Source organism: Amblyomma maculatum, chromosome 2 (genome assembly GCF_055883805.1).
Source record: "Amblyomma maculatum isolate TAMU_Amacu chromosome 2, ASM5588380v1, whole genome shotgun sequence".
NCBI lineage: Eukaryota > Metazoa > Arthropoda > Arachnida > Ixodida > Ixodidae > Amblyomma > Amblyomma maculatum.
In genome coordinates this window covers 169633432-169657532 of record NC_139345.1, presented here as the reverse complement: position 1 = coordinate 169657532, position 24101 = coordinate 169633432, and the positions used below count along the sequence as shown (strand labels likewise).

The window sequence follows — 24101 nt, the reverse complement described above, 5'->3', positions numbered from 1 at the left end:
TTTCGCACAAGACGCCTTCTTGACAACGAGTTTCTCACCTCCCCACAACTCTCCGCATAACCTGGTCACATTGAAGTAAACAAGCAAAAAGAAAAAGATTGCATTTTCTTTGCACGCCCTTGCAACAACACAGCACGCGCCGCCTGTCTCCGCGATATAAAAACGACGGCTCAACGTCCAGGGCACCCACAAACAACGATAGGCACAGCTTCACCACCTGGGTAATACAGGAGCCCGCTATAAACTACGAGTCGTCCTTCGTGATTGAAAATACAGTTAAAATGATCGAACAGGTGAGCGCATTCACTTTTATATACTCTTTAAAGATTTAATTTATCCCGCTCATAGTTAATTATCATTTAGTACCATGGTTACAGTTAAGCTCTGGTGTAAAACATTTCGTGCGAACAATTAGTTCAAAAAATTATCTTTGAGCTGAAAACATGCATCGATTGTCGCAATGCAGTAGATGTTTTTCACGCTTGATGCAGATCGTCCGCAAATATTGGATCTCTGGAAAGCTCGCCTCATTGTTTACTCCGTAGTGTCGTCATTATTATCAATGATTTAAAATCTTGCGTCCAGCATAGCAAATCAGGTGAAGATCCAACCGTTTCTTTTAATTCAAAAGCATTAATAGGCTATGTTGTGTCGCCAGAACCTGGGGCAGAATTGCGTCCGCGAATATTGAAGCCAAATGTTGTGCTGGTGGCTATAATAGATAATTATCGTAAAAGAAAACACACGTAATGAGAATATGAATAACGATTATGAATTACTGATAATAATTAGTGATAAGTATGCTTTCGCATTTCTTCAGTACGGGTCACCGCACTGATCTCAAAGCTTCCTTTTTACATTTACAACAGCATACAACGCAACTCCTACTATTTGTACAGGGTGTTTACTTTTCGCAGTCCATTGATTTGTCCTGTACGATGGTGATTGCGCTGCTGATGCTGTCCGCATAAAGATACGCCTCTATATCAAAGCTGCACTGCTTCCTACAGATGAAACTTCTCGCCGTCTGTGTTGTGGCCAGCACATACGCCCTACGACACCACCAAGTCGCAGCTCCATACCAGAGCCTTGGATACTTCTCGACAGCAACTGCTGCTCCATACAGAGGCTACGCCGACTATGCCACGGTAAGTCCCTCACATTTTGTACTCGGTTGTAATTCTTGACCGCGGTAAACATAATTGCATAGATAGAAAGTACACAATTATTTTTTGGTATCATTCTCTTGTAAGTAAACACGCATATTGTAGACTATCTGAGTACGGATAGGCTCATCGCGTTTCGTCAGAATAGACTGACAACCGAGTAATCTTAAGTTCCGTTCAACATAAAAGCATATAGAGACATTTGTAATATACCATGATCGCTTCAAATGGTCGTGTGTCTCGCGTCTTTATTCCTTATCCGTTTACGAATTTCTAATAGACCTGCAGTAACTGCTTGGGTGGCCTTTACAACACTGATCGCCAGGGACATATTCACACTCTAAGTGTTCGTATCTGCCCTCTTCTATGGCTACGCACGTCCCTTGTTCTCGTAGAGCGCAAATCAAGCATCAAACATTTTCCGCCTGCCGCATACGGCACTACGCAGATTCGTCTAGTCAGTATATATAGCGCGCAAGAACGAGTTTTAATAGTACGATAGGCAATATATGCTATGTCATGGAATGATATAGTATTGTACTGTACGCTATCGTATGGCATGACAAAGTATGGTATGATATAGTACCGTACGCTACACGGCGTTCAATGCCCAAAAGTGTCATTGGCTATAATCTACTCAATAGTGGAGGGATCGGATGGCTTCAACTATCTAGGGTTGTTTACGTGCACTAATGTAGTACAGTACACGGTGCTTGCGTTTAGCCGCCATTCAAACACAGCAGGTCGTCGAGGTCAGCGATCTAGCGCCCTAACCACAGGGCCGCCCCAGTGGGACTTAGCGCAATGCACTGGTCAATTCACAGCAACTAATGCGCACCTATTCTCACGCAGCCGCCTCAGCCGTACAGCTTCGGCTACGACAACGTGGACGAGTACGGCAACCGCCAGTTCCACAGCGAGCAGGGAGACGCCAACAATGCTAAAACCGGCTCGTACGGCTACCGGGACGCGTACGGCCTCTACCGCCGGGTCAACTACATAGCGGACGCAAACGGATTCCGTGCCACAGTTGACACCAATGAGCCGGGCACCGCGCCTGGGGCAAGCGCCGACGTCATCTTCAACGCCGCACCGGTTGTCCCGCCGACCCCTGGCTACGGTACAGCAGGCTCAACGGCCGGAGTCGCCCCATTCGCCTACGGTGCAAGGGTTGCTGCGCCCAACTACGACAGTGCCTACAATGGATACGGTAGACAAGGATACGGTCAATATGGTGGCAACATTGGCCCCTATGGCTACGGTGGTTACGGTCCCTACCGCTCCGCTTCTATTGGCCCTGCCCTCGGAGGATATGCCTACGGAGGATACGCTCCCTACGGCCAAGGTGCCGCTGGCTACGCTGCCAGCCGATACGCACCGGGTGGCTACGGGGCTGCCTCTGGATGGCCTGCCGGTCAATATGGGTATCGCCGCCGGTAGCAAACGCTGCCGCATATTTCAAATGAAGAACATCGCGTATACGAGCGGATGGTCAAAGCTGAGTAAAGTCATTTATTGCATCGTTTTTTTTATTCATGCTACCACTTTATTGCTTTGCGTCAATCGCACAATAGGAAATAAATTCGAACGAACCCATTCTTATTTTCTCCCTTTCATGACCTCATGAGCGAGAGCTCTCTGCAATGTGTTCCTATTCTGTTTATACAGAACGTTTTTTTCGAATAAATTTTTGTTTTTTTTTTTGCAAATCATATTGGCTGAGCGCATTTAAATTCATATTCCGGTTCTGTATTATATTTGTCTATTCAGATCTGAATCATACCGTCGGCATTACATTCATTATAGTTTTTACAAGATAACATTTATTGTGTAGTAGAGTCAATGTGTTGGAATATTTTTATATGAGGTTGGAAGCTTTTAGTCGATAATGATGCTTTGGCATAACTAACCTAGTTTCACGTCTGTGGCATTAGGATAATTGGTCTTACCTGTTAAGGAAAATCAAAAGCACATGAGACGTCTCTGTTCTCCCATGCTGAATGCAAGGATTACAAACCCCATGTTAGACATCCTTACATAAAGCCACTTTCCGTAAAATGTCTCAGAACTAGCTATGAGCACAGGAACTGTCATAGCTTATAAGCCCAGCTTAGGTGACCTCACCTTCAGTTATGAGGCAACTGTGCACAAGTCTGACGTCATTAAAATATTGATGAGCATGATGTAACCATCTGGCTCATTACGAAATTTTTACCTTTAAAATGGCTCCTGCGCTCTCACTAGGTAGTTGAGATATCCGCAAAAAACAAAAGGAGGCGAGCGTTTTTGTTAATATTTAGAGAAAAGGGTAAGCATACCAAGCAATGACCTGAGGACATATTGATTTGTACAGCGAAATATTAGCCTGCACGAGAAACTGCATTTGTAAACAGTTTCGCGTTAAAAAAGGAGGGCATATTCAGTATTATGATGGGAAGGTAAGTGCGTAAAAATTAAGATCACGAGAGAAGAGGAGGAAGGCCGGAACGAGCGAAAATTCGAGTACATAATGGTACATAATGGCCTTCCCATCATAATACTGTACACGCCTCCTTTTTTAACGCAAAATTGTTTACGAAAGCAATTTCTTGTGCATCTAACATTTCTCTATACTAATCAATATATCCGCAGGTCATTGCCCGGCATAATTGTACATAATGGATTTTGCGAGCAAAGTTTTGTATTCACCACGAGTATGAGCTGAGGTTGGGAAGCGAAGAGATGTTTAGGTCATGTATGAGGCTGTAGATTTCAACAGGCCTCTTGATTACTTGTAAAATTGCTGTCTCTAAAGAACAATAGTCATCGGTGTGCATCCATCAGCTGGCTTATGTTCCTGCTGAGCTGGTTTCTTTGAGGCAAGGGCGCGACGGAAGATTTGCTTGGCGACGTCAGATACTTGCAGACATCAGACTATATGGCACAACTAAAGAGAGTAACGTCAGCTTGGCTATATCCAGCGCTCACGAAATAGTTCCTAAGCGTTATTTTAGACAAATTCACGAAATATTCATAAATCACAGATATGTTGATTGCAGTATAACAAAAACTATTTCGCGATAAGGAAATGAAAACAAACCAACCGCGAACAACACATGTGTAGACAAAAGAAATACACGCTACGTTTACACTTCTCGAGAGTCCATTTGCACCGCTTCTTTCAAATTCGTTATCAAGCTATCCACTGTGACCTGATGGACTTCTCAAAACTGAAGTTCGGAGTCAGGATATACATGAAATTTAGCCCTGCTCAAACGCACATTTCTTGCCATTCCAAAGACTTGTTCGCATCGGGTTGATGCGAGGATCCAGCATTCTCTGCCAACCTGCCGGTACCAAGCCCTCGTTTCCGGCTCATTCCGAGAGCTCCTCCAGCGAGTCTTCACAAATAAAAAGCGACAAAGAAAGCCGAGCGCGCTGAGGATTACAAAGGAAGGCAAAGGAAGTGAAAAAGAAAGAACAATAATGGAACCCTGTTGTCGTTAGGTGTAACCGCATTGCAATGTGTAATTCACGGCCATTCACCATATATGACACACATACCATGCATTATTGCAAACACAGTGCATGACTGCATATACAGCACATCAGCACAAGAATCTTTTAAACTGATTAGAATCCTTCATTTATTTCCGCACTACATTTTATGTCGTACTTTTTCTTATGGTTGCTTCCAAGTTCCTCAGTTGTCTTCATGCCTGAAGTCTATTTACCAGACCACAGGGATATTCCCTGTTGTTCCCGTGGTATGCTGTGGCAGGTCGCAGCTGGCTGTTCTGTGTTCCAGACATGGGAGGTCACAGTTGGCAAGTTGGTGACATCGCTGACGCCGGCTCTTCGCTCCAACAAGGCGCTCATGATGTTGCTCAAAGCTTTTATTGAAGGGATGCTGGAAGCCACCAGGTGGTGCAGCCCTTAGGCCAGGGCAACATTCTTCTTGTCTATCAGTTGGGCCTGAAGATTACGTCGCGCCAGTCACTAAGGGCCCTGTTAGTCAAAGTGGCTTTCCACTGCGACTGGAAGTGGAAGGTTATGAGTGATATTGAATCAGAATTTGGTCGTTACCGTGTATAATGCTTGAGATATTGAACTACGTCAAAATTTCAATATATATATATATATATATATATATATATATATATATATATATATATATATATTGTAGCGTGTGCAACAGCAGCCGCTAAGCGGCTGCTCATCGAGAGTCCCGTGCGCGGACTCGAAGAAGTGGCCCCGTGGCGTTCGAGAAGAAGCTGAAGTTAGCTGCCGTCTCTCGGTGCTCCGAATCTGCTCTTCTGCGCCTGCTAGCTGCTCAACCCCCCGTTAAAACCCAACCTTCTGGTTACGGGCCTAAACGGCTACGGGACACTGGTGGAGGTGAGGCCTTGAACTCCATGTCTCCGGCCTCTCGCAGCCGCTCATCGAGTCCCAACCGGCTTCCGCTCGTATCTACACCCGTTCATCGCCGCAGCCGTCGCCTCCGGGGTCTGGCGCCGGAATTCGCTTCTCTACCTGAACCGACGTCAGCTGACCAGCAGTTAGAGACTTCTGCAATGGACCAGGCAAGTCAGCATCAGTTGCTGCTTCAGCAGTCTCGTACGCCCCCCAGTTTCCATGGTGGTACTGGGGAAGATGTCGACGACTGGATCGACCAGTTCGAGCGAGTGGCGCAATTTAATCAGTGGAACCCGGCTCAGAAGCTGCGCAATGTATATTTCGCGCTTGAAGACTGTGCTAAAACGTGGTATGAGAATAGGGAGGCCAGTCTTCAAAACTGGGATTCCTTTCGCCAGCAGCTGCGGGAAACCTTTGCCAACCACGACCGCCGTGATCGCGCACGCCGCCTCCTAGAAGCTCGTGTGCAACTACCGAACGAAAGTGTGGCCATGTTCGCCGAGGACGTGACGCGTCTTTGCCGACGGGCTGATCCCGACATGACGGAATCAGCGAAGTTGCGCCACCTGATGCAGGGCGTGAAGAACCCCTCTTCGCTGGTCTGGTTCGGAGTCCACCTCAAACCGTCGCGGACTTCATCAATTAAGCTACCCTAATTGAGCGAGCCCTGCAGCAAAGATACCGGCGCACGGAGTCTGCCTGTGGTCAGCCCTTCAGCAGTGTGGCCACATTGAACGGGTCCACTGACGATCGCTCTCTGCGTGAGCTGATCCGCGAGGTAGTTCGCGAGGAGCTCCTCAAGTTCAATCTTGGAACGCCTAAACCGACTGCCGTGGCTGTCACCGAAGCCGTGCAGGAAGAAATACGTCAAACGTTGTCACCGCCTGAGTCACTGTCGGAGCCACGTTCTATGAACTACGCAGCCCCTCTTCGACGGCCTGCAGTGCCTCCTGCGCAACAGCTTCGTTTCGAAGCACAGCCGCCGCCCACTTTGCAGCCACCGTTCTACCAACCGTCCTACCAGCCGCCATCTCAGCAGAGCCTCGTCATGCAGCCGTCCGCTCCTCAGCCACTGTTCTACCAGCCGCCATCCCAGCACAGCCCCGTCATGCAACAACCGGTTCGGAAGGCAGACGTCTGGCGCACTCCTCGCCAACGGCCGCTGTGCTACCACTGCGGAGAACCCGGCCACTTGTACCGTCGTTGTCCATACCGGGAACTCGGTCTTCGGGGTTTTGCTCGTGATTCCCCGCGTCCCCGGGTCGGCGAACGCCCTCCAGAAATCGAAGAATATCTGGCAACCCGTGAAAACCTCTTCGAGCGACAGTACACAGTCTTCTCCCGTGCGCTACTCGTCACCCGGCCGCCGTGAGTTTAATCATGTGCCGAGGCGCCGGTCGCCAAGTCCACACGGGGGAAACTGAAGGCGGCGACCTCAGGAGGGCAGGTTGCTGACGAACGGAATCGATGTCCCGAGGACCCTCCCGTGACGACTCAGCCCGATGCTGTGACTACGATGCCTCCGCGGCCCCATGAACCCGAAACTCCCAATCAACCCCAAGTCGATCACGTTGTTAGCGCCGACCTTTCCGTTCTCGTCGACGGACACCCAGTAACCGCTTTGGTGGACATCGGAGCAGACTTTTCAATAATAAGCAAGAATTTCGCAGATCGGCTCTCCAAGGTGAAAACTGAATGGCTCGGGCCGCAAATTCGTACTGCTGGCGGTCACCTTATGACGCCGATCGGACGATGCACTGCCCGAGTAACCATCGCCGGTTCAGCCTTTGTAGCCGTTTTTGTTATCCTGCCGCACTGCTGCAAGGACCTCATACTCGGCATGGACTTTTTACGTGAGCATGGGGCCATTATTAATGTTCCTCGCCGTACTGTAACGTTTTCGACGCCTGCAACAATGACCGCTGACTCAGAACGACGCCACGCACCTTTACGCATCGTTGACACTGATGTATCCATGCCGCCACGTTCGTCTTCTCTCGTCACAGTCAGGTGCGACGACCAGTCCTGTGCTGCCGGTGTTGCCGAACAGAACACAGAGCTTCTGTTACATCATGGAGTCTGTGTTGCACGCGGTATAGTTCATCTGACTAATGGTCTAGCTCACGTGCTGATTACGAACTTCGGAAACGAACGGCAACGCATCGCTAAAGTCACCACGGTAGCTTACTTTGAAGGTGTCGCAGAAGCTGCCCACGACTGCTTTGTTCTTGAGACCAACACGTCTGCCAGCCAAACGCCCAACTTCGACCCTGATGTGAATCCCGCTCTATCACCGGCAGAGAAGGAAAGACTCGTCGGGCTACTCTTTCAGTTCCAAGACTGCTTCTCATCCGCCTCCGCGGTTAAACAGACGCCCTTGACTAAGCACCGCATAATAACCGACGACCGCACCCGACCAGTCCGACAGAACCCCTACCGAGTGTCACCGCGGGAACGCGAAGTCATTGCCCAGCAGGTAGACGAGATGCTAAATGACGGTGTCATACAGCCATCGAGGAGTCCCTGGGCTTCGCCTGTTGTCCTCGTTAAGAAGAAAGACGGAAGTTTAAGGTTCTGTGTGGACTACCGTAAGCTCAATCAGGTCACAAAAAAAGACGTCTACCCGCTGCCACGCATTGACGACTCATTAGACCAGCTGCGCCATGCGCGCTACTTTTCATCGCTTGATCTTAAGAGCGGTTACTGGCAGATCGAAGTCGATGAACGTGATCGCGAGAAGACAGCGTTTGTCACACCCGATGGACTTTATGAATTCAAAGTCCTACCTTTCGGATTGTGCTCCGCTCCAGCGACATTTCAGCGAATGATGGACGCAGTTCTATCTGGTCTTAAATGGCAGATGTGTCTAGTCTACCTGGACGACATTGTTGTGTTTTCACCAACGTTCGAGGAACACCTCCAACATCTCTCCGCTCTGCTACGGGCTATCAGATCTGCGGGCCTCACGTTAAAACTACAAAAGTGTCACTTTGGCTATGAAGAGCTCCTGTTCTAGGGCCACATCGTCAGCCATCGGGGAGTTCGTCCCGATCCCGCTAAAACAACAGCCGTCACGAAATTCCCTACTCCATGTAACAAGAAGACAGTTCGCCGTTTCTTGGGCATCTGCGCCTATTACCGCAGATTTATTGAAAACTTTTCGCGCATTGCCGCTCCGTTGACACGTCTCACCCGGGATGATGTCACCTTCACCTGGACGGACGAACAGCAAAAGGCATTCGACGAGTTACGGCACCGCTTGCAGACAACACCTGTGCTTGCCCATTTCGATGCGAATGCCGAGACTCTGGTCCACACAGATGCCAGCAACGTGGGTCTAGGCGCTGTACTCGTCCAGTGGCAAGACGGTGCCGAGCGAGTTATCGCATACGCCAGCCGGACTTTGTCCCGTGCCGAATCGAACTATTCCACCACCGAAAAAGAATGTCTGGCTGTTGTATGGGCTGTGATGAAATTTCGACCCTATCTTTATGGCCGGCACTTTCCGGTTGTGAGTGACCACCATTCTTTGTGCTGGTTAACGAACTTGCGAGACCCCTCCGGACGCCTTGCACGATGGAGCTTACGGCTACAGGAGTTCGACATGACCATCGTGTATAAGTCTGGACGTCAGCACAACGACGCTGACTGCTTGTCCCGTTCACCTGTCGAGGCTGCGCGGGAAGACGAAGAACCAGACTTTCCCCTTATCGCAGCCGTCGACGCGCTCACTGTTTCGCAGCAGCAACGTAACGATCCGGCTCTCGCACCACTTATCGATTTTCTGGAAGCGCGCACTACAGAAGTTCACCGTCTCTTCGCCAGAACGCATTCATCGTTTTGCATGCGAAACAATGTCTTATACAAGATCAACTTCGCTCCGACGGGAAGAGATTACCTCCTCGCCGTACCACAGTCTCTTCGCGAAGAAATCTTACAGGCATGTCATGACAAGCCCACCGCGGGTCACCTGGGGTATGCTCGAACACTGGCCCGAATTAAGAAGAGTTATTACTGGCCAAAACTTGCAGTCGCAGTACGACATTACGTGAGAACATGCCATGATTGCCAGCGAAGGAAAACACCGCCTGTGAAACCGGCCGGTTTACTGCATCCTGTTCAAGTGCCAAGATGCCCATTCGAACAAGTTGGCATGGATCTGTTGGGTCCTTTTCCAATTTCTGATTCCGGCAAAAGGTGGATAATTGTCGCTACAGATTACCTCACGCGTTACGCTGAAACGAAGGCCCTCCAGCGTGGTACGGCAATCGAGGCAGCGAAATTTTTCATCGAACGTATAGTCCTGAGGCACGGCGCCCCGACAGTTATAATAACGGACCGAGGCACTGCTTTCACTGCCAAGCTACTGGAATCTGTCATGCAGCTAAGCGGCACTACCCATCGCAGGTCAACCGCCTACCATCCACAAACTAATGGCTTGACAGAACGTCTGAAAAAAACTCTCGCCGACATGATGTCCATGTACGTGGATGTTGAACATCGGTCTTGGGATGATGTCCTCCCGTATGTCACGTTTGCGTACAACACGGCGCAGCAGGAAACAACGCAAATGACGCCGTTCTCCTTATTGTATGGCCGCGAAGTTTCGACAATGCTCGAAGCCATGTTGCCTCACGACGGCCGTGACCTCGAAGTTGGCGCCGAGGAGTTCACTCAACGCGCAGAAGAAGCGCGACAGCTGGCGAGGGCACTCATCCGGAACCAGCAAGGTCGAGACGCCCAGCGTTACGATCACCGCCACCGTATAGTGACTTTCGCACCGGTCGAGTGTGGCTCTGGACTCCGATTCGACGTCGGGGACTATCTGAAAAACTTTTGAAGCAGTACTTTGGGCCATACAAAGTGCGTCGTCAGCTGAGCGACGTCACGTACGAAGTGCTTCCGGACGGCTTTTCTTCTACTCGTCGCCAGCAGAAATCCGAGGTTGTCCATGTCGTGCGCATGAAGCCGTACTTTTCGCGAGAAAATTAGCGAACCGCCTAACGCATGTTTCTTGCTTTATTTTTTTTTTCTCTCTGCTTTCGAATTCATCAAGCTGACATTTATTTTTTTTAGAGAGGGGGGTAATGTAGCGTGTGCAACAGCAGTCGCTAGGCGGCTGCTCATCGAGAGTCTCGTGCGCGGACTCGAAGAAGTGGCCCCGTGGCGTTCGAGAAGAAGCTGAAGTTAGCTGCCGTCTCTCGGTGCTCTGAATCTGCTCTTCTGCGCCTGCTAGCTGCTTAACCCCCCGTTAAAACCCATCCTTCTGGTTACGGGCCTAAACGGCTACGAGACAATATATATATATTGTTACGATGGAATAGCAAAGGGGTGTTTATTTACAGTGATATGGCAGTGGGATAAGGTGAAGCCTACTAGCCCCACCCCAAGCACCAACGCTTTTTCCTCTTCTTCTCCCAGACCATCACAACCCTTCGTCGTCGTCAGTGGCGTGACAATATATATATATATATATATATATAATATATATTGACGCATAGAAGAGGACGCAAAAGGTGACATCTGGGACGAAAAGCGCGAGCCTGGAAGAGAAAGAAGCTTGAACGCAAGACTCGTTCTGGTCGACCATTCAAACCATCTATCGCTAGGATCTCCTTGGCGTTCTACCGAGACGTGACACTGGGGGAGCGCGGTGGGGTATGCATAAGACTCCTTCCGGCAGTCCACAGCGAATCCCAAACATCGACACGCCTGGCCATCATGCTAGCCGACGCCTTCTAGGCCTAGAGCCGGAGTACAGCCATCTGCCGAACGACTCCTCAAACGCCCAAGTTCCTCAGACCTCCCAAGCCATATGACACATCCTAACCCTACGCTGGTGACTCTACAGAACACCAAGGTGCCAGAGTGCTTTTGCAGGGAAGCGTTTGAAGATGTGGAGGACTGGCTCGACCAGTTTGAACGAGTAGCCAAGAGCGAGTGGCCACTCTTCACGGAAAGACTTAAAGGACGATTAGGCATGATCCGAACTTGAAAAATACTTAGAGCCATGATAAATCCAACAAAACCAAAACTGATAGCGAAAAATGCGTGAAAAAGCTAATCCACACGTTCCCCGGAACGGAAAATCAACTAACACAGGCACTGAAGGAAGAATGCTGCGGCCCATCCAAACTCCCAAAGCGAGACCAAGAATATACATGAGAATAAAACCCCGAGGTGGATAGGCCAATCACCAAAGAAGAGATAAGGGTAGCCATAGGAGAAGCCGAAAAGTGTACGGCGGCCGGAAAAGACAATAAAAAACGCCACAATTACAAACATGTGAGACACGGACATCGCACCAAATACCTAAATCAAATTCAGGGACAAAGGATCGTGCTGACAGAATGGAAACATGCCGAGGTAACTGACACCAAAGCCGGACAAAAGACTGCGAATCAAAAACTTAAGACCATTCTCTCTAACCCCTTGCCTATGAACGATATATTAGAAAATGGTCAATGAAAGGCTCACAAACTACATTGAGGACAAAACATATTACCCTAATGCCATGTTTGGCTTCAAACGATGGCTATCCACGGAAGACGTGCGCCTGCACTTAAAGCAAGAAGTCGTCAGTGAAATACCAAGTGGAGAACGCATAGTACTAGCACTAGACATAAAAGGAGCCTTCGATAACGTATAGGCATGCGGTTATCATGGAAAGTCTGAATACTAGAGGATGGGAGGAGAGGCAGTTAATGTCGACGTTACCAAAAGATGGCTCGTTAGTTTCGACTGCCGTGGATGCAAAACAGACCAACTTCGTGCGGAACAGGGTCAGCGAAAGCGATAGCAGTTCCCGAAAACAAGTTTCCTTGCTCATTAGAAAAATTTGTGACAAGTAGTGCAGCCCGGCCATTGTGAGGCGACAGTAAACTCCGTGCAGCTCAGATGTCTTGAGCAAGCAGGAGGGAATGGTTCGCCTCCACTACAGCATCGCCGGCACGGAAATCGTAGCAGGTAACTTTCACAAGAACTCTGCTTCGTGGCGGCAACGAGACACTCTCGGCGGAAATGCGAAGTGCGGCATTGCGAGGACCGCTACTATAATATTCGGCAGATTGTCCCATCCACACCGTAACGAGTATATTTCGCAGGTCGACAACTGCTCCATACTCTCGCAGAAAGTCAACGCCGAGGATAAGGTCACGGCAGCAGTCACTCAAAACGCCGCAACTAACGACGAAAGTATATTCGTAAATCTGAATGGGAGCCGTGCACATCCCCTTTGGAGCAACTATATGACAGCCGGCGATTCGAAGGTACACACCTGGCCAAGCAGTGAGCACTTTCCTCAAAGCAGTCGCCATGCAGCCACTCAAAATCGAATATTTGGCACCGGTGTCCACTAATGCATTTATGGTAGTACCACCGTCTAAAATAACAGCAATACCTTGAGAAACGCCTTTCGCTTCCCTAGGCGACGGTACCAGCGGCTCTCAGTCGGATAAAAGCGACGACGATGGGAGGCCTTCAACGCAGCGACTACCAGTGCCCTCGCCCCCGATGGTCGCTGTTTGCAGTTTCTCGACGAGGTCTACACGAGCGGCCTTGCGGCCGAAGAGTGCCTTTGTGAAGGGGAGCGGGACTGACGCTGCGAACGAGGTGAAGAACGCTGCTTCGCCAGCTACTCTTTAATAACTACCCCGCCAGTGTGGCGCAGTGGTTACGGCGCTTGACTATTGTTCCCAAGGTTGAGGGATCGAATCCCGGCCTCGGCGGCCGCTTTTCGTTGGAGGCAAAAAGCAGGGCGCTGGTGTGCTGTGCGATGTCAGTGCACGTTAAAGAACCTGAGGTGGTCGACATTTCCGGAAATTTCCACTACGGCGTCTCTCATAGCCTGAGTCGCTTTGGGATGTTAAACTCCACAAACCACAACCATCTTCAATAACTGGGGTCGTTGACCAAACCGGGGAGGAGACGAGTCGACAATATGGACGACCACAGAATCCCTAGCAGAAAAAGCAGAGTGGCTTCAAAAGGCGATTGGCTACACTGAACAATACACAAGGGCCAGAAGACTACGTGCTCAGCAGAAAAATCAGAATGCTTACGAATCAAGAAAGGCGCAAGGAAAGACGACTCCCAAATCACCCTTAAAGTTGGAAATCAGACAATACATGAGAAAACGGAAGTCAGAAACTGGGAATGTGGCTACTAAGCACGGGCGCTAAAGCAAAAGCATCGCCTCTCTTAAAAATACAACAGATCAAGTCGGCAGAATCGTGCGAAGTGTCAGCAGCAAAATGAAGGGCATGAGAAAGCAGAACAAACTTATACCCAAAGGCAGTCCCGTCACGATCGGGGTAATATAATGCATACGTTAAGACCAACTTAACAAGCTAGAGGTCAAACTGACACCATACTACGCAAAGCCTACAAAACGGCGCTAAGACTTCCGATGCCAATACCAACTGAAATGTTAATGGCACTGGGTGCATCGAACAACTTCGACTAGCTACTAGAAGCGTAACGTTGCGCTCAACTGAACAGACTCACGCAAAATACAATAGGAAGACACCTAATGGAGAAGTTAGGGATACCCATGGCCACACAAAAAGACGAGCAACCTATTACGGACGAAAACGGAAAAAACATAAGGCTTCTCCCATACCCAGACACATGGACCCGAATATGCACCACAACAGGAGACAAGCCAGAGCCCGAGCACGCAACAGGGAATTCACCGACAATGCCAGCGTAGTCTACATGGACGGAGCAAAGTACCGATACTAACGCAAATCGATCGTTGCGGAAATGGACGCTGGAGGGAAAGAAATATGCAGCGCAACTATAAACATCCCTAGCATAGAGGCGGCTGAAGAAGCTGCGATCGCTCCGTCGATGGCGGACGGCGATGCAACGGCTCATAACCTCACTATAGTGACGGACTGCAAACACGCGTGCGAAAACTACAGAAGGGGCAGAATGAACAGAATCGCCAATCGTACCTACAAACGATGGCAAGACATAACAAACACTTAACACACTATAGTATAGGTTCCGGGTCACGAGGGGAAGCGGGGCAACGATGCAGCAGATGAGTTAGCTCGAGGGTACGCCGACCGAGCAGAGTCATCACTCTGTACCACGGGCCAGTTTGACCCTGTTATCCCCACGTATATACTAGATCATTACAGAGACCAGCGAGAAATATACCCAGCCCCACACAAAAGACTAAACCAAGAGGAGGTAGTAGACTGGCGCAGATTACAAACCGGCCCTTATCCATAGAGACACAAATTGCACGAGGTTTTTCCTACGCAATGTGAAGATGAATGCCCATGGTCAACATACTTAGTGTATATCAAAGAACGTTGCCCATAGTGTCATGGTACACCGACACTCGAGCACGTCACATGGTCCTTTCCTGAGGGAGACTTGGACCCCAAAATAGAAAACGCGAGTGTAACGCTGTGGGAACTCTTGCTGGCCAGCAAGGACAAGGAAGAGCAAATATTTCTCGTTTTCCGAGCCAAAATGGTGGGAGTGAAGCGCGGCATCCTTTACCGAGGATTGACCAAAGCGCACATTTGTGATCAGCGACGTTCATAAGCACATCGCATCTGTGAAAAAAGAAAAATGTTTTTTTCCACCTGCGGATACCGGCGACATGTAATGGTACGAATGAATTTTGCCAGCTGTATGCAGACGATCAAGCAGGTGTGCGAATTAGAGGAAGAATTGAAGCAGCAGTCGCCACCACAAGTGCGAAGAACAAAAAGCGGGCGGCGGGCAGGCCGCACGCCGCTAGGCAAGCAGCCGATGGTCGGCAGAATGTCAAACTGCGGCGTCGTGAAACGCGCCAAAGCTAGCTCAGTGAAGCCTTCACTTAAAAAAATTATAGGGGACACTTAAGTTACGCCTCTAAATGTATGACGGGACAGCTTAGGCATATAAAGCACCAAGCTGTATGAGAAAGAGCGTGCGTAGCGTATTGGGGTAATGTAAATACAAGGGTCCTGGCAGGCTGATTCTAATATCACCCTCCAATAATAAAAGCACTGCACTGTCGTGAGAAAAAGGGGTACATAACAAGCAGCCGGAGACTGAGCGCGGGAAAATAGCATCTAAACGCCATCTAGTAACACTGATAGTGACAGGGACAGTAACACGTGCATGTGAATATATGGAGCACCGCCATTATTGTCCCGATTCCAGACAGCTATTGCTGGGTAGCTTCGAAATGCAGTTTTCCCCAGTTCCGCCATTGGCTTCGTAGGCTATACCACCTCTGCTCTCGACTGTAATGAATAAATATTTAGAACAGGCAACATGACAAAAGCTAAAAAAAGAAGCTTGAAAATGTATGTGGCCTTTACAAAAATACAAGCGCAAAGGCGAATCACACACGAGATCGCAACTGAAATTGCCAAACAACACATGAAGACAACAGAAAGGTAAAAAAAATGCAATAAAAAGAAATTTTATCTGCAAATGCAGCTCACAGTCATTTCGTGGAGATTCGTAAGTCGGTTAGATTCACAGCTGTTGAAATTATTGCTTATAACGAAATTGGGTATATCTGACAATGCACTGCGGAGACTCCCAGGAGGGACAGTGCAGGCATCACTGGCTGCAAATAATAGAGAAAAATTTGGATAAAGTGACGTGCGCGATCATTGAAACTTTTTCAGTGCATAAAACTTATAGAGATATTCAACCAAGACTAAAGAGCGAAAACAGCGGCGGCACTCCCGTGTAAAACCTCTCTACTCCTTTCCTAATTGTGTTCGGAGCCATCATGGTAATTCGCTCATATGGTAGCCAACATTTTCCAGGCGACGTTGGGCAAAATCTAGCGCAAAATACTGCGTACCAGTCTGACAACCTTGGTAAAATGGGGTCTATGGAGGCCTCGTACGTCGCAGATCACAAGTGCGATTCGGTGCATGGCATGGTGCGGCGGCGCAATTAAATATTGCTAGTTGAATATTTCCACTTTATTTGACAAGTTTAGGCGCCTGTATGAGTTAGAAGGTTGGTTAGGTGGTGGCGAGCGAGACGTTTAAATCTCAGTATAAATACAGCCGGCACAGAAACGCAGGTGGGGAGGTACGTATGCGCATTTTAAGTAAAAAGAATTAGTGTTAACACATGAACCGAAATGCCTGATCCCTCTCGGCATCTTGTTTTGGACAATATGGTGGCGTTGTGCTAACAGCCGGTACCTGAGAGTGGTAGATAGCGTGGCGCGGGTCGAGTTGCAGCGCGCTGCGGGCTTACTATACCAATACTGGGCAAAAGAACTGATGGGATGTCATGTGACAGTGGACAGTTGCGTTGGTTGAGCTCTCTAGCTTTCGAGCGAAGATAAGCCGGCTCTCGCTCGGCCCACTGACTCTATCTCGCACGAACGTTGGCTTGTCTGGCGGTTTCAGATGCCCGCTTGGACACCGGCAACGGGCCGTTAAACTGCCAACGGCTCCGAGAATTGAGTTTCTCAAGCGAAATCGAGTGAAGAGCGCGCAAGGAAAGCTATAAACCATAGTGCGCATAGAAAAATGATTCGCGCAGTACATGCTCTGTGCAGTAAAACACGGTACGTACAGCAGGCGAAACGGTACTAAACTATCGCAAGTAAACCTTTATCGCTTTATGTCACTCGAAGTTTAAGCCAGTCGAAAAACGCGATCTTAAAACATATTTTTGTGATCTTTAATGTTGTATAAATTTGTGTTTTGGAATCGTTTTTGCGGGTCAAGTTAATATAGCTAATTCCTGTTGCGAAATCATTACGCAACCATTGAGTATTTCTCGGGAGCCTGCCTGAATGCATGTCAACTCGTGCCTCCCCTTGCATGTAGGAGGGTGTTATTAAAATTAGACTGCCATGGCATTTGAATTCACGCTCCCTTAGTCAACGCAGGCACGTTCATGCGACTTAGTTAAAGCGGGGCATTTATGTGGGCTGGTAGCCTAGGCTATTGTGCCACTGCCTTAAAGGTGGAGCTTAAGTGTGAACCATTATTTGGCATCGAAAGATACACAACGCTATCCATGAGCATTAGCCGGAGCCTGAAAATGTGTCCTGTTGCCTATAAACCGGTTTCGTGGCTGGTGCATAGAAACAACTGTAAGAAGATAAATAAACCGCTGGGATAACAACTCGGTAACTGCCACCCTGGTAGAGACGAACGACAACAGCGAGTTGCTAGGACAGAAGGTTCGTCGAATGTTGTGACCGTGGTGCACGCCTCGGAGTTCGACGTAGAGACGATTCCATACCACTGGAAGACTTCTACACTCGAACTAGAATGGTCAAATAAGGATTCAAGTTCCGCAGTGAAGCCATATGTCATAATTGCAGGAGTAGAGTAGCGAGACTGGAAAGCAGTCGAGAAATTTTTACTTTGTCTGTCCTAATCAAAATAAGCCAGTTGCTACACCTCACACACAGCGCGGCGCACTGTCCCCACGACGGATATGCAATGTAGCCGTAGCGCCTGTCGGGTTGGCAACCGTGTACCACCGTGAAGGTGGTACACGGTTGCTTGGCTGCGAAAGAAATTGAACGCGCAGCTCTGGCAAAACCCATATAGTAACTCCAGTATATGATGGATAGATGGAATATAGGAGTGTCCCCTTTGAAACGGGATGGTAGCAGTTGCTATCATGCTCGTTGTTCCCCCATATCTTAATAATTGTTTTAATCAGTTAACTATACCATCACTCTATTTATTAGATTTTTGTTTCTACATGACTATCATTATGTTACTTTTCGGCTTTTAAGCCACCAATCTTCCAATCGTTTTTTGCTACCTACAACCGCGGGTTCATTCACCCGGTCACTGGTATCCCTAAACCTCATGGGATTTCAGGGAGCGTGACTGCACCTGCATCGACTTCTGGATGGTTACTATCCCATTTGAGTATAAGATAGGTAATTGTTTCTGTGGATTTACCACATACTGCACATGTGTCATCTTCATGGTTAAATTTTTTTGTAGCTGCGTGTTCTAAGGCACCCTGATCTAGCTTCAAAAAGTAGGGCGCTGCCTGTTGAGTTATCAAAGAAAGCTTCCTTCCTGATCTGCCTTTTCCACTTTCGGTATAGAACCACACTGTTTATTATCTCTAGAATTCATACAGTTTTTACCTTTGGCGTTTTACACCTGCCACTTAACGCTCTTTATTTCTTCGTCCTTGTGACCAGCACACTTATTGGTTAGTTTCCTAGTTATTTTTCCTTCATTGTGAGTCAACGCTTTTTAGCTATAGATATATAAATACTTTAGCTGCCCATCTGTTACAGTCCAATTTTCTCAGACGTTCCTCATCTAATATTTTACTCTGAGCTTCCCGTACTTCGAAAGATGCCCTGCCCATATCTCAATGTACCGCCTCATTAGGGGTTTTGCCATGGGCACCCAGGGCTAATTGTCTGACGCTCTCTGATTTATTTCTAATGTCGACTGTACCTCTGATTTCAGGCACAAAACCGCATTTCCAAAAGTAAGCCCGGGTACCATAATTCCTTTCTGTCCTTACCCAGGGTGCGTGGTGTACCCGGTTGAATTGTCGGGGCGGGAACAAGGACGAGGCGGCTGGAAACGGACTTTGAAGTGAGATGGGTAGCTTTTAGGCGGAGACTGGTGACACGCACCATGGCACCAGTAAACGCTGCTGCCACGCACAAAATACGTCACTCTACGTCATCATGAACTAAGCAAAAGGAAAAATGTGCGCAACAGCAAGTGAAACATTTATAATACAAATTTATAACTTAAAATTGTGGCTTAAAAGAAGTTATTGTTCATTTTCTTAATAATTTTAACTTATGTAGGTATCGGCGGCATTGGCGCGTTGGTCATGGCGTTGGTCGCGCACTTGTACTCATGGCTTATTTCCATGCCTATTTCAGTCGAAGCGTTTCGCGTACTCATATATCAAATCCTCCTTGCTAATCTCCTTGCTAATCTCTGGATTAGCAAGGAGGATTTGAGAAATCCGCGCTTGGTTGCTACCATCAAGCGCGGAGTTTGGACGCGCTTGATTTTGACGTACAGTTGCAGACGAAGTTTTTCTCGTGTAGTGCAATTTCTAGCTTCGCTCTGGGCTTCGGGTTCGGCTATGCATTGTGCGCTTCATTCGACGCAAGGGAATTAGGCTCCCCGTGGGCTGCTTATCTCGTTATTCTGCTGAAGGTATTCCGCCTTCAAATACGCAGTTGGTGCAGTGTTCTGTTCCATAGCTCTAAGGCTGTACGTTATGGCACTGCATTTATTTACCTCCGAATTCCTTTTTGCGGTCAGCTAGGCTACGCGTCCGCAATTAATAATTCAGTGTTTAATGTATCTGATAGAGACAGGAAATACAGGCTGTATGGCCGGTAAATATCGCTTGTCAGAAAGGAACTGCAGGCAGCAACAGCTGGTGAATATTCGAGGTTGCTTTGGTTGCCTTTGGTACTTATATGAAACTATATATGTATGACCGCGAACTGGGTTGGCATTATGGCTCAGCAGTGTGGCTGATCAATCTGTAAGTCAGAAAAAACGGTACATAATGCAAACTCCTGTTTTTGGAAGGTGCAGTTGTACTGAGTATGCCCTGTATCTGAATTAACTCAGCAGTTTTCGTGGAGCCTCCCTGCCCGTACTTCTATAGTTTCCATCTTTCAGAGATTTGTTCAAGTCAGTGCAGTGCATCGTCTTTTGACTTGTTATTGTGTGAAAGTTGCGATATGGGCAATATGGTATGTTTTTCGTCGAGACACTGGCCCAGTCAAGAAAAAAAAAATTATGATTTTCAATTGAGGCTTGCAGTTGCAAAATTTCTAAATATGCTTTTGGCACAGACTCGAAGCACCTTTTTGAATAAATTGAACATTCCAATTAGGCAGTTCAGCTAAGGCTTCCAGTTTTAATGCTTATTTTGCTGGCACTGACCTGAAATGGCAGCTCCAAGCGGGCGACAGGCAAGCATGCATTCATATGACACATAGACCATGGGAACACTATATATACCCGAAGAGTTCACACGATCTTTTCTTTGTTGGGGCTTAGCCTCGCACATTGGACCCTCCTCTTGCATTCAGTGGCAGATCTTCAGGAGTCAGAGTTACTTCGTTTAATCACAACTTATGTGGTTATAGAAATTATGCAAACTACACAGCAGTTTAAGTTGTAACATTTTTTTATTGAATGTTCAACAGGGCCTTCCAATTGAATGTTCCGAAGTAAGTGCCAATCAGAAGTAGAGAAACCATTTGAGCTACCTGATTACATTCACAAGTCCAGCTGGCATGTCTTAATCTATTTCATTCCTAATAGACACTTGGTGTCTTTTATCCTGGGGTAAATTAGCAGCACACTTGGCAAAGTTACTGTTCAAAAGCAATTAAATTACATTACCAATTACTTGCTAAGCCTTAAAAATATAATGAATTGCTAAATACTGCTCCCAAAAAGTAATGACATTACAATTACTTCCGCATAGCAAATTCCTTCTCATTAATTACTGTCTGGATTTCATCTGTATATAAACTAAGTAAAGCTTGTGAACAAAACCTCTCCAAACACTAGAGCACATTCTTTCATCTTCCTGCCAAATTCTATACAGTAAGACTATTCCCTCCCCTTTTCCTACAGAACAGGCTATTAAAAATATAAGGCAATGGCAATAAAAACAATCATGATCAAATACGCCGTGAACATTTCCGCCTGTCTCTTCCCCCAAACCCCTTGTTTGCCCGTGATGGCAAGTGTAACCAGGCGCCACTGTGCCTATAGCCAGTATGCAACAGTGAGTGCTACTGCACACTTTCAACTAGTTTTGACCTTCTACCATTTTGCACCATCTGTCACTTCGATGGACCCTCAACGCCTTACATGTATACCTTCTGCTTAGAGAATGGTTGTGATCCGGAGACACAGGGCAGGTCTGAGGCCTTTAACATGTAGTTCTACTCAATTCTGTCTTTTTTGGCTTATCCATCACTGTGGGACAGGCTTGCTGCATGTCATTACTGTTTTCTTGGCATCGTACCGGGGGTACATAGTATGAAGTATAGAAACAGCAGTGAGTCACTTTAGTAAAAGTAATTTTGAAATGAATGAATTACTTTCAGTGCTTAAAGTCTGGCTCTATCAGAGAGACTCTAGAAATTTGAGCGCAGTTGTTGAGGAACTAAGAGGGTGAGAGAAAGGGCTGGCGGCCTTTGCACATGTTTCTATTTAAATGGGAGAAATTATATATATATATATATATATATATATATATATATATATATATATATATATATATATATATATATATATATATATATATATATATATAAAGGAGGTTTTTGTGATCATTTCATGACATGTACCTGAAAAAGTGATCCCTGCACTCTGCCAGCATGATCGATGATCTGTGATGTAAAGCAGCTTATAGTGAAACAACAAAGTGTCAGCACTTGTAACATATGCAATATTTCTTTAAAGCACTTTATATAGAAAGTGCAATCTTAATTGCACGTTAAATGTAAAATCAACTAAGTAAAAAATATATATGCTATAATTTTTACACTTCAAGTGAACGCAATGAAAATTAGCAAAAAATATTGTAAGAGCTACCAGCTTGGTTTGTCTGGTGACAAGTACGTCATTTGAATAATATTGCGTGAGCATATTGACAATTTGCTCAGCTAGTACCAAAACACAGTGCGAACCGGCAAAACCGAAGAGATGGCATGTGAAAATACCTTAATTAGTTCCAGCCTCTGTGTAAAGGGACTAACTTTTGTTTTCTTCATCACAGGTTATAAAAAATTCTAATTCTTACTAAAATTAAGTAATAATTCTTACAAAAACTTGCTTCAAAATTTTCTAACAATCATAAGCATTCTCTGATTGCCACTGAAAAGAATAAAATTCGAGGACACTTTGGCGACTAAAGTGATGAAAGGCGAAAGCCTGAGTGCTGCATTCTGCTACGCGACTGTTGCGCATGTAGCGATGGGTGCTGCTACAAGTAAAGCGAGTGACTACTCTTTCACATTCTGCAAGTGCATTTATTCAGTGCATTCTGCTTGGCAGCGCAGTGACAAAATCGCGCTCCTTGTATCTTTGCAGTTGTTCTACATTTACTGTTGTGTGGTTGATTTTACCCAAGGAGGATATATAGAACTTGCTTTACCAGGTGTGTGGCATTAATTAGTAATTATGAATGAATTAGGCATTAATGTGTAATTAGTAATGAAAGAAATAATAAGTCATTTATTTGCAGTTAGCCATTAATTGATTAGTAAACAGTCATTGATTGCCATATGGCCATATAAGCCACGCATTCGCGCATACTGTGGTGGTGCTCTGTGATTGGTCGAGACCTCCATGACGTCATCCTGTCTCGACCGATCAGAGCTGCCGCAAAAGTGTGATACTTTGGCTGACGACAACGATGAGGCAATAAAGGCCTTTGCCAAACGGATGCACCTGCTTCATATTCGTGCAGTGCTGGACACCGGATATATTCAAGTGCGGGGGGTCTCAGACCTCTCGTAAAAACTGATTAGGGTTCTCAGACACAATGACAACCCCCTGACTTTAAGTGATAATCTTTTCATGTATCTAAAATAATAATGTGGGCTATTGTGGATTGCACCTTTATTTTAATGTTAGTGTAGTGCATCTGGCAAGTATATTCCCACTGAAATCAGGGCTAGTAGCTGGTAATCGATATGCCTCCAAGATCAAGTATATGTACCTTGCTTGTGACCATTGATGAGATAGAAACTTCAAAAAGGTTTGAAATTGAATCTAAGACAGCAGCAAAGGTAGGAAGAGAGCCTAGTGGATTAGTGAACCAGCAGGAGCTCAAAGGAAAGATATCCAACAGTTAGTTGTAAAGGAATGAATTCCAGGAAAAGATGTATGTAACAAGGGGACCCAGATAGCCAGGTGGGCTGGTGAAGTAGATAGCTTGTAGGGATAAAGCAGTTTACACTGGAGAGGGTTAGTTGGAGAAAAACTATGGATGCCTTTGTCTTAGCTGCATAGTGAATGCGATTATGCTAATGATATGTAACTTGAAACTTACATGCCCTGGAGAGGCATGCTGTGTTGAACATTTTCATGCCTAAGAGAAACTGAGATATTTAATGTTTAAAACATCTGCATTGTACCGTCATATATTTAATACAAGCTGTTTTCATAGGCAGCTGAATTTGACACACATTTAAGATTGCGCACATATCAAGCACATTAATTTGAGTGTACTAAAATTGCCCTTAGTAACTAGGTTTAGGACGGTTATCCCCCATGAAAATAGACACCTAGTAGACTTTGTTCAAACGTACCCATTTCAGCTGGAAAAGCACATTTCCAGCTGAATTTCTAGCTGGACGGCCATATTTTCCAGCTGGAAAAAAATGATATTCCAGATAGAGGCTTGACTGGAGGTGTAAATTTTCCAGCTGGAAATCTCGAAATTCCAGCTGGGCATGCATGATTTCTGGTTCCATAATCTAGCAGGACAATGTCATTCCAGCTGGAATTGCTTTTCCCAGCCGGAAATCACAGTTTTCCAGTTGGATAATTTCGGTGCACG

The 24101-nt window shown here is 46.8% G+C and overlaps 1 protein-coding gene across 1 annotated transcript; it reads left to right on the top strand.

Annotated features, from left to right (window-relative positions):
- Window positions 1-1010: 1010 nt before the first annotated feature.
- Window positions 1011-2606, top strand: LOC146200413 (uncharacterized). Its single transcript, XM_084592356.1, has 2 exons — window positions 1011-1148; window positions 2019-2606. The coding sequence occupies exons 1-2, from the start codon at window positions 1011-1013 to the stop codon at window positions 2604-2606; spliced, it is 726 nt and encodes a 241-aa protein (XP_084448482.1).
- Window positions 2607-24101: the final 21495 nt, after the last annotated feature.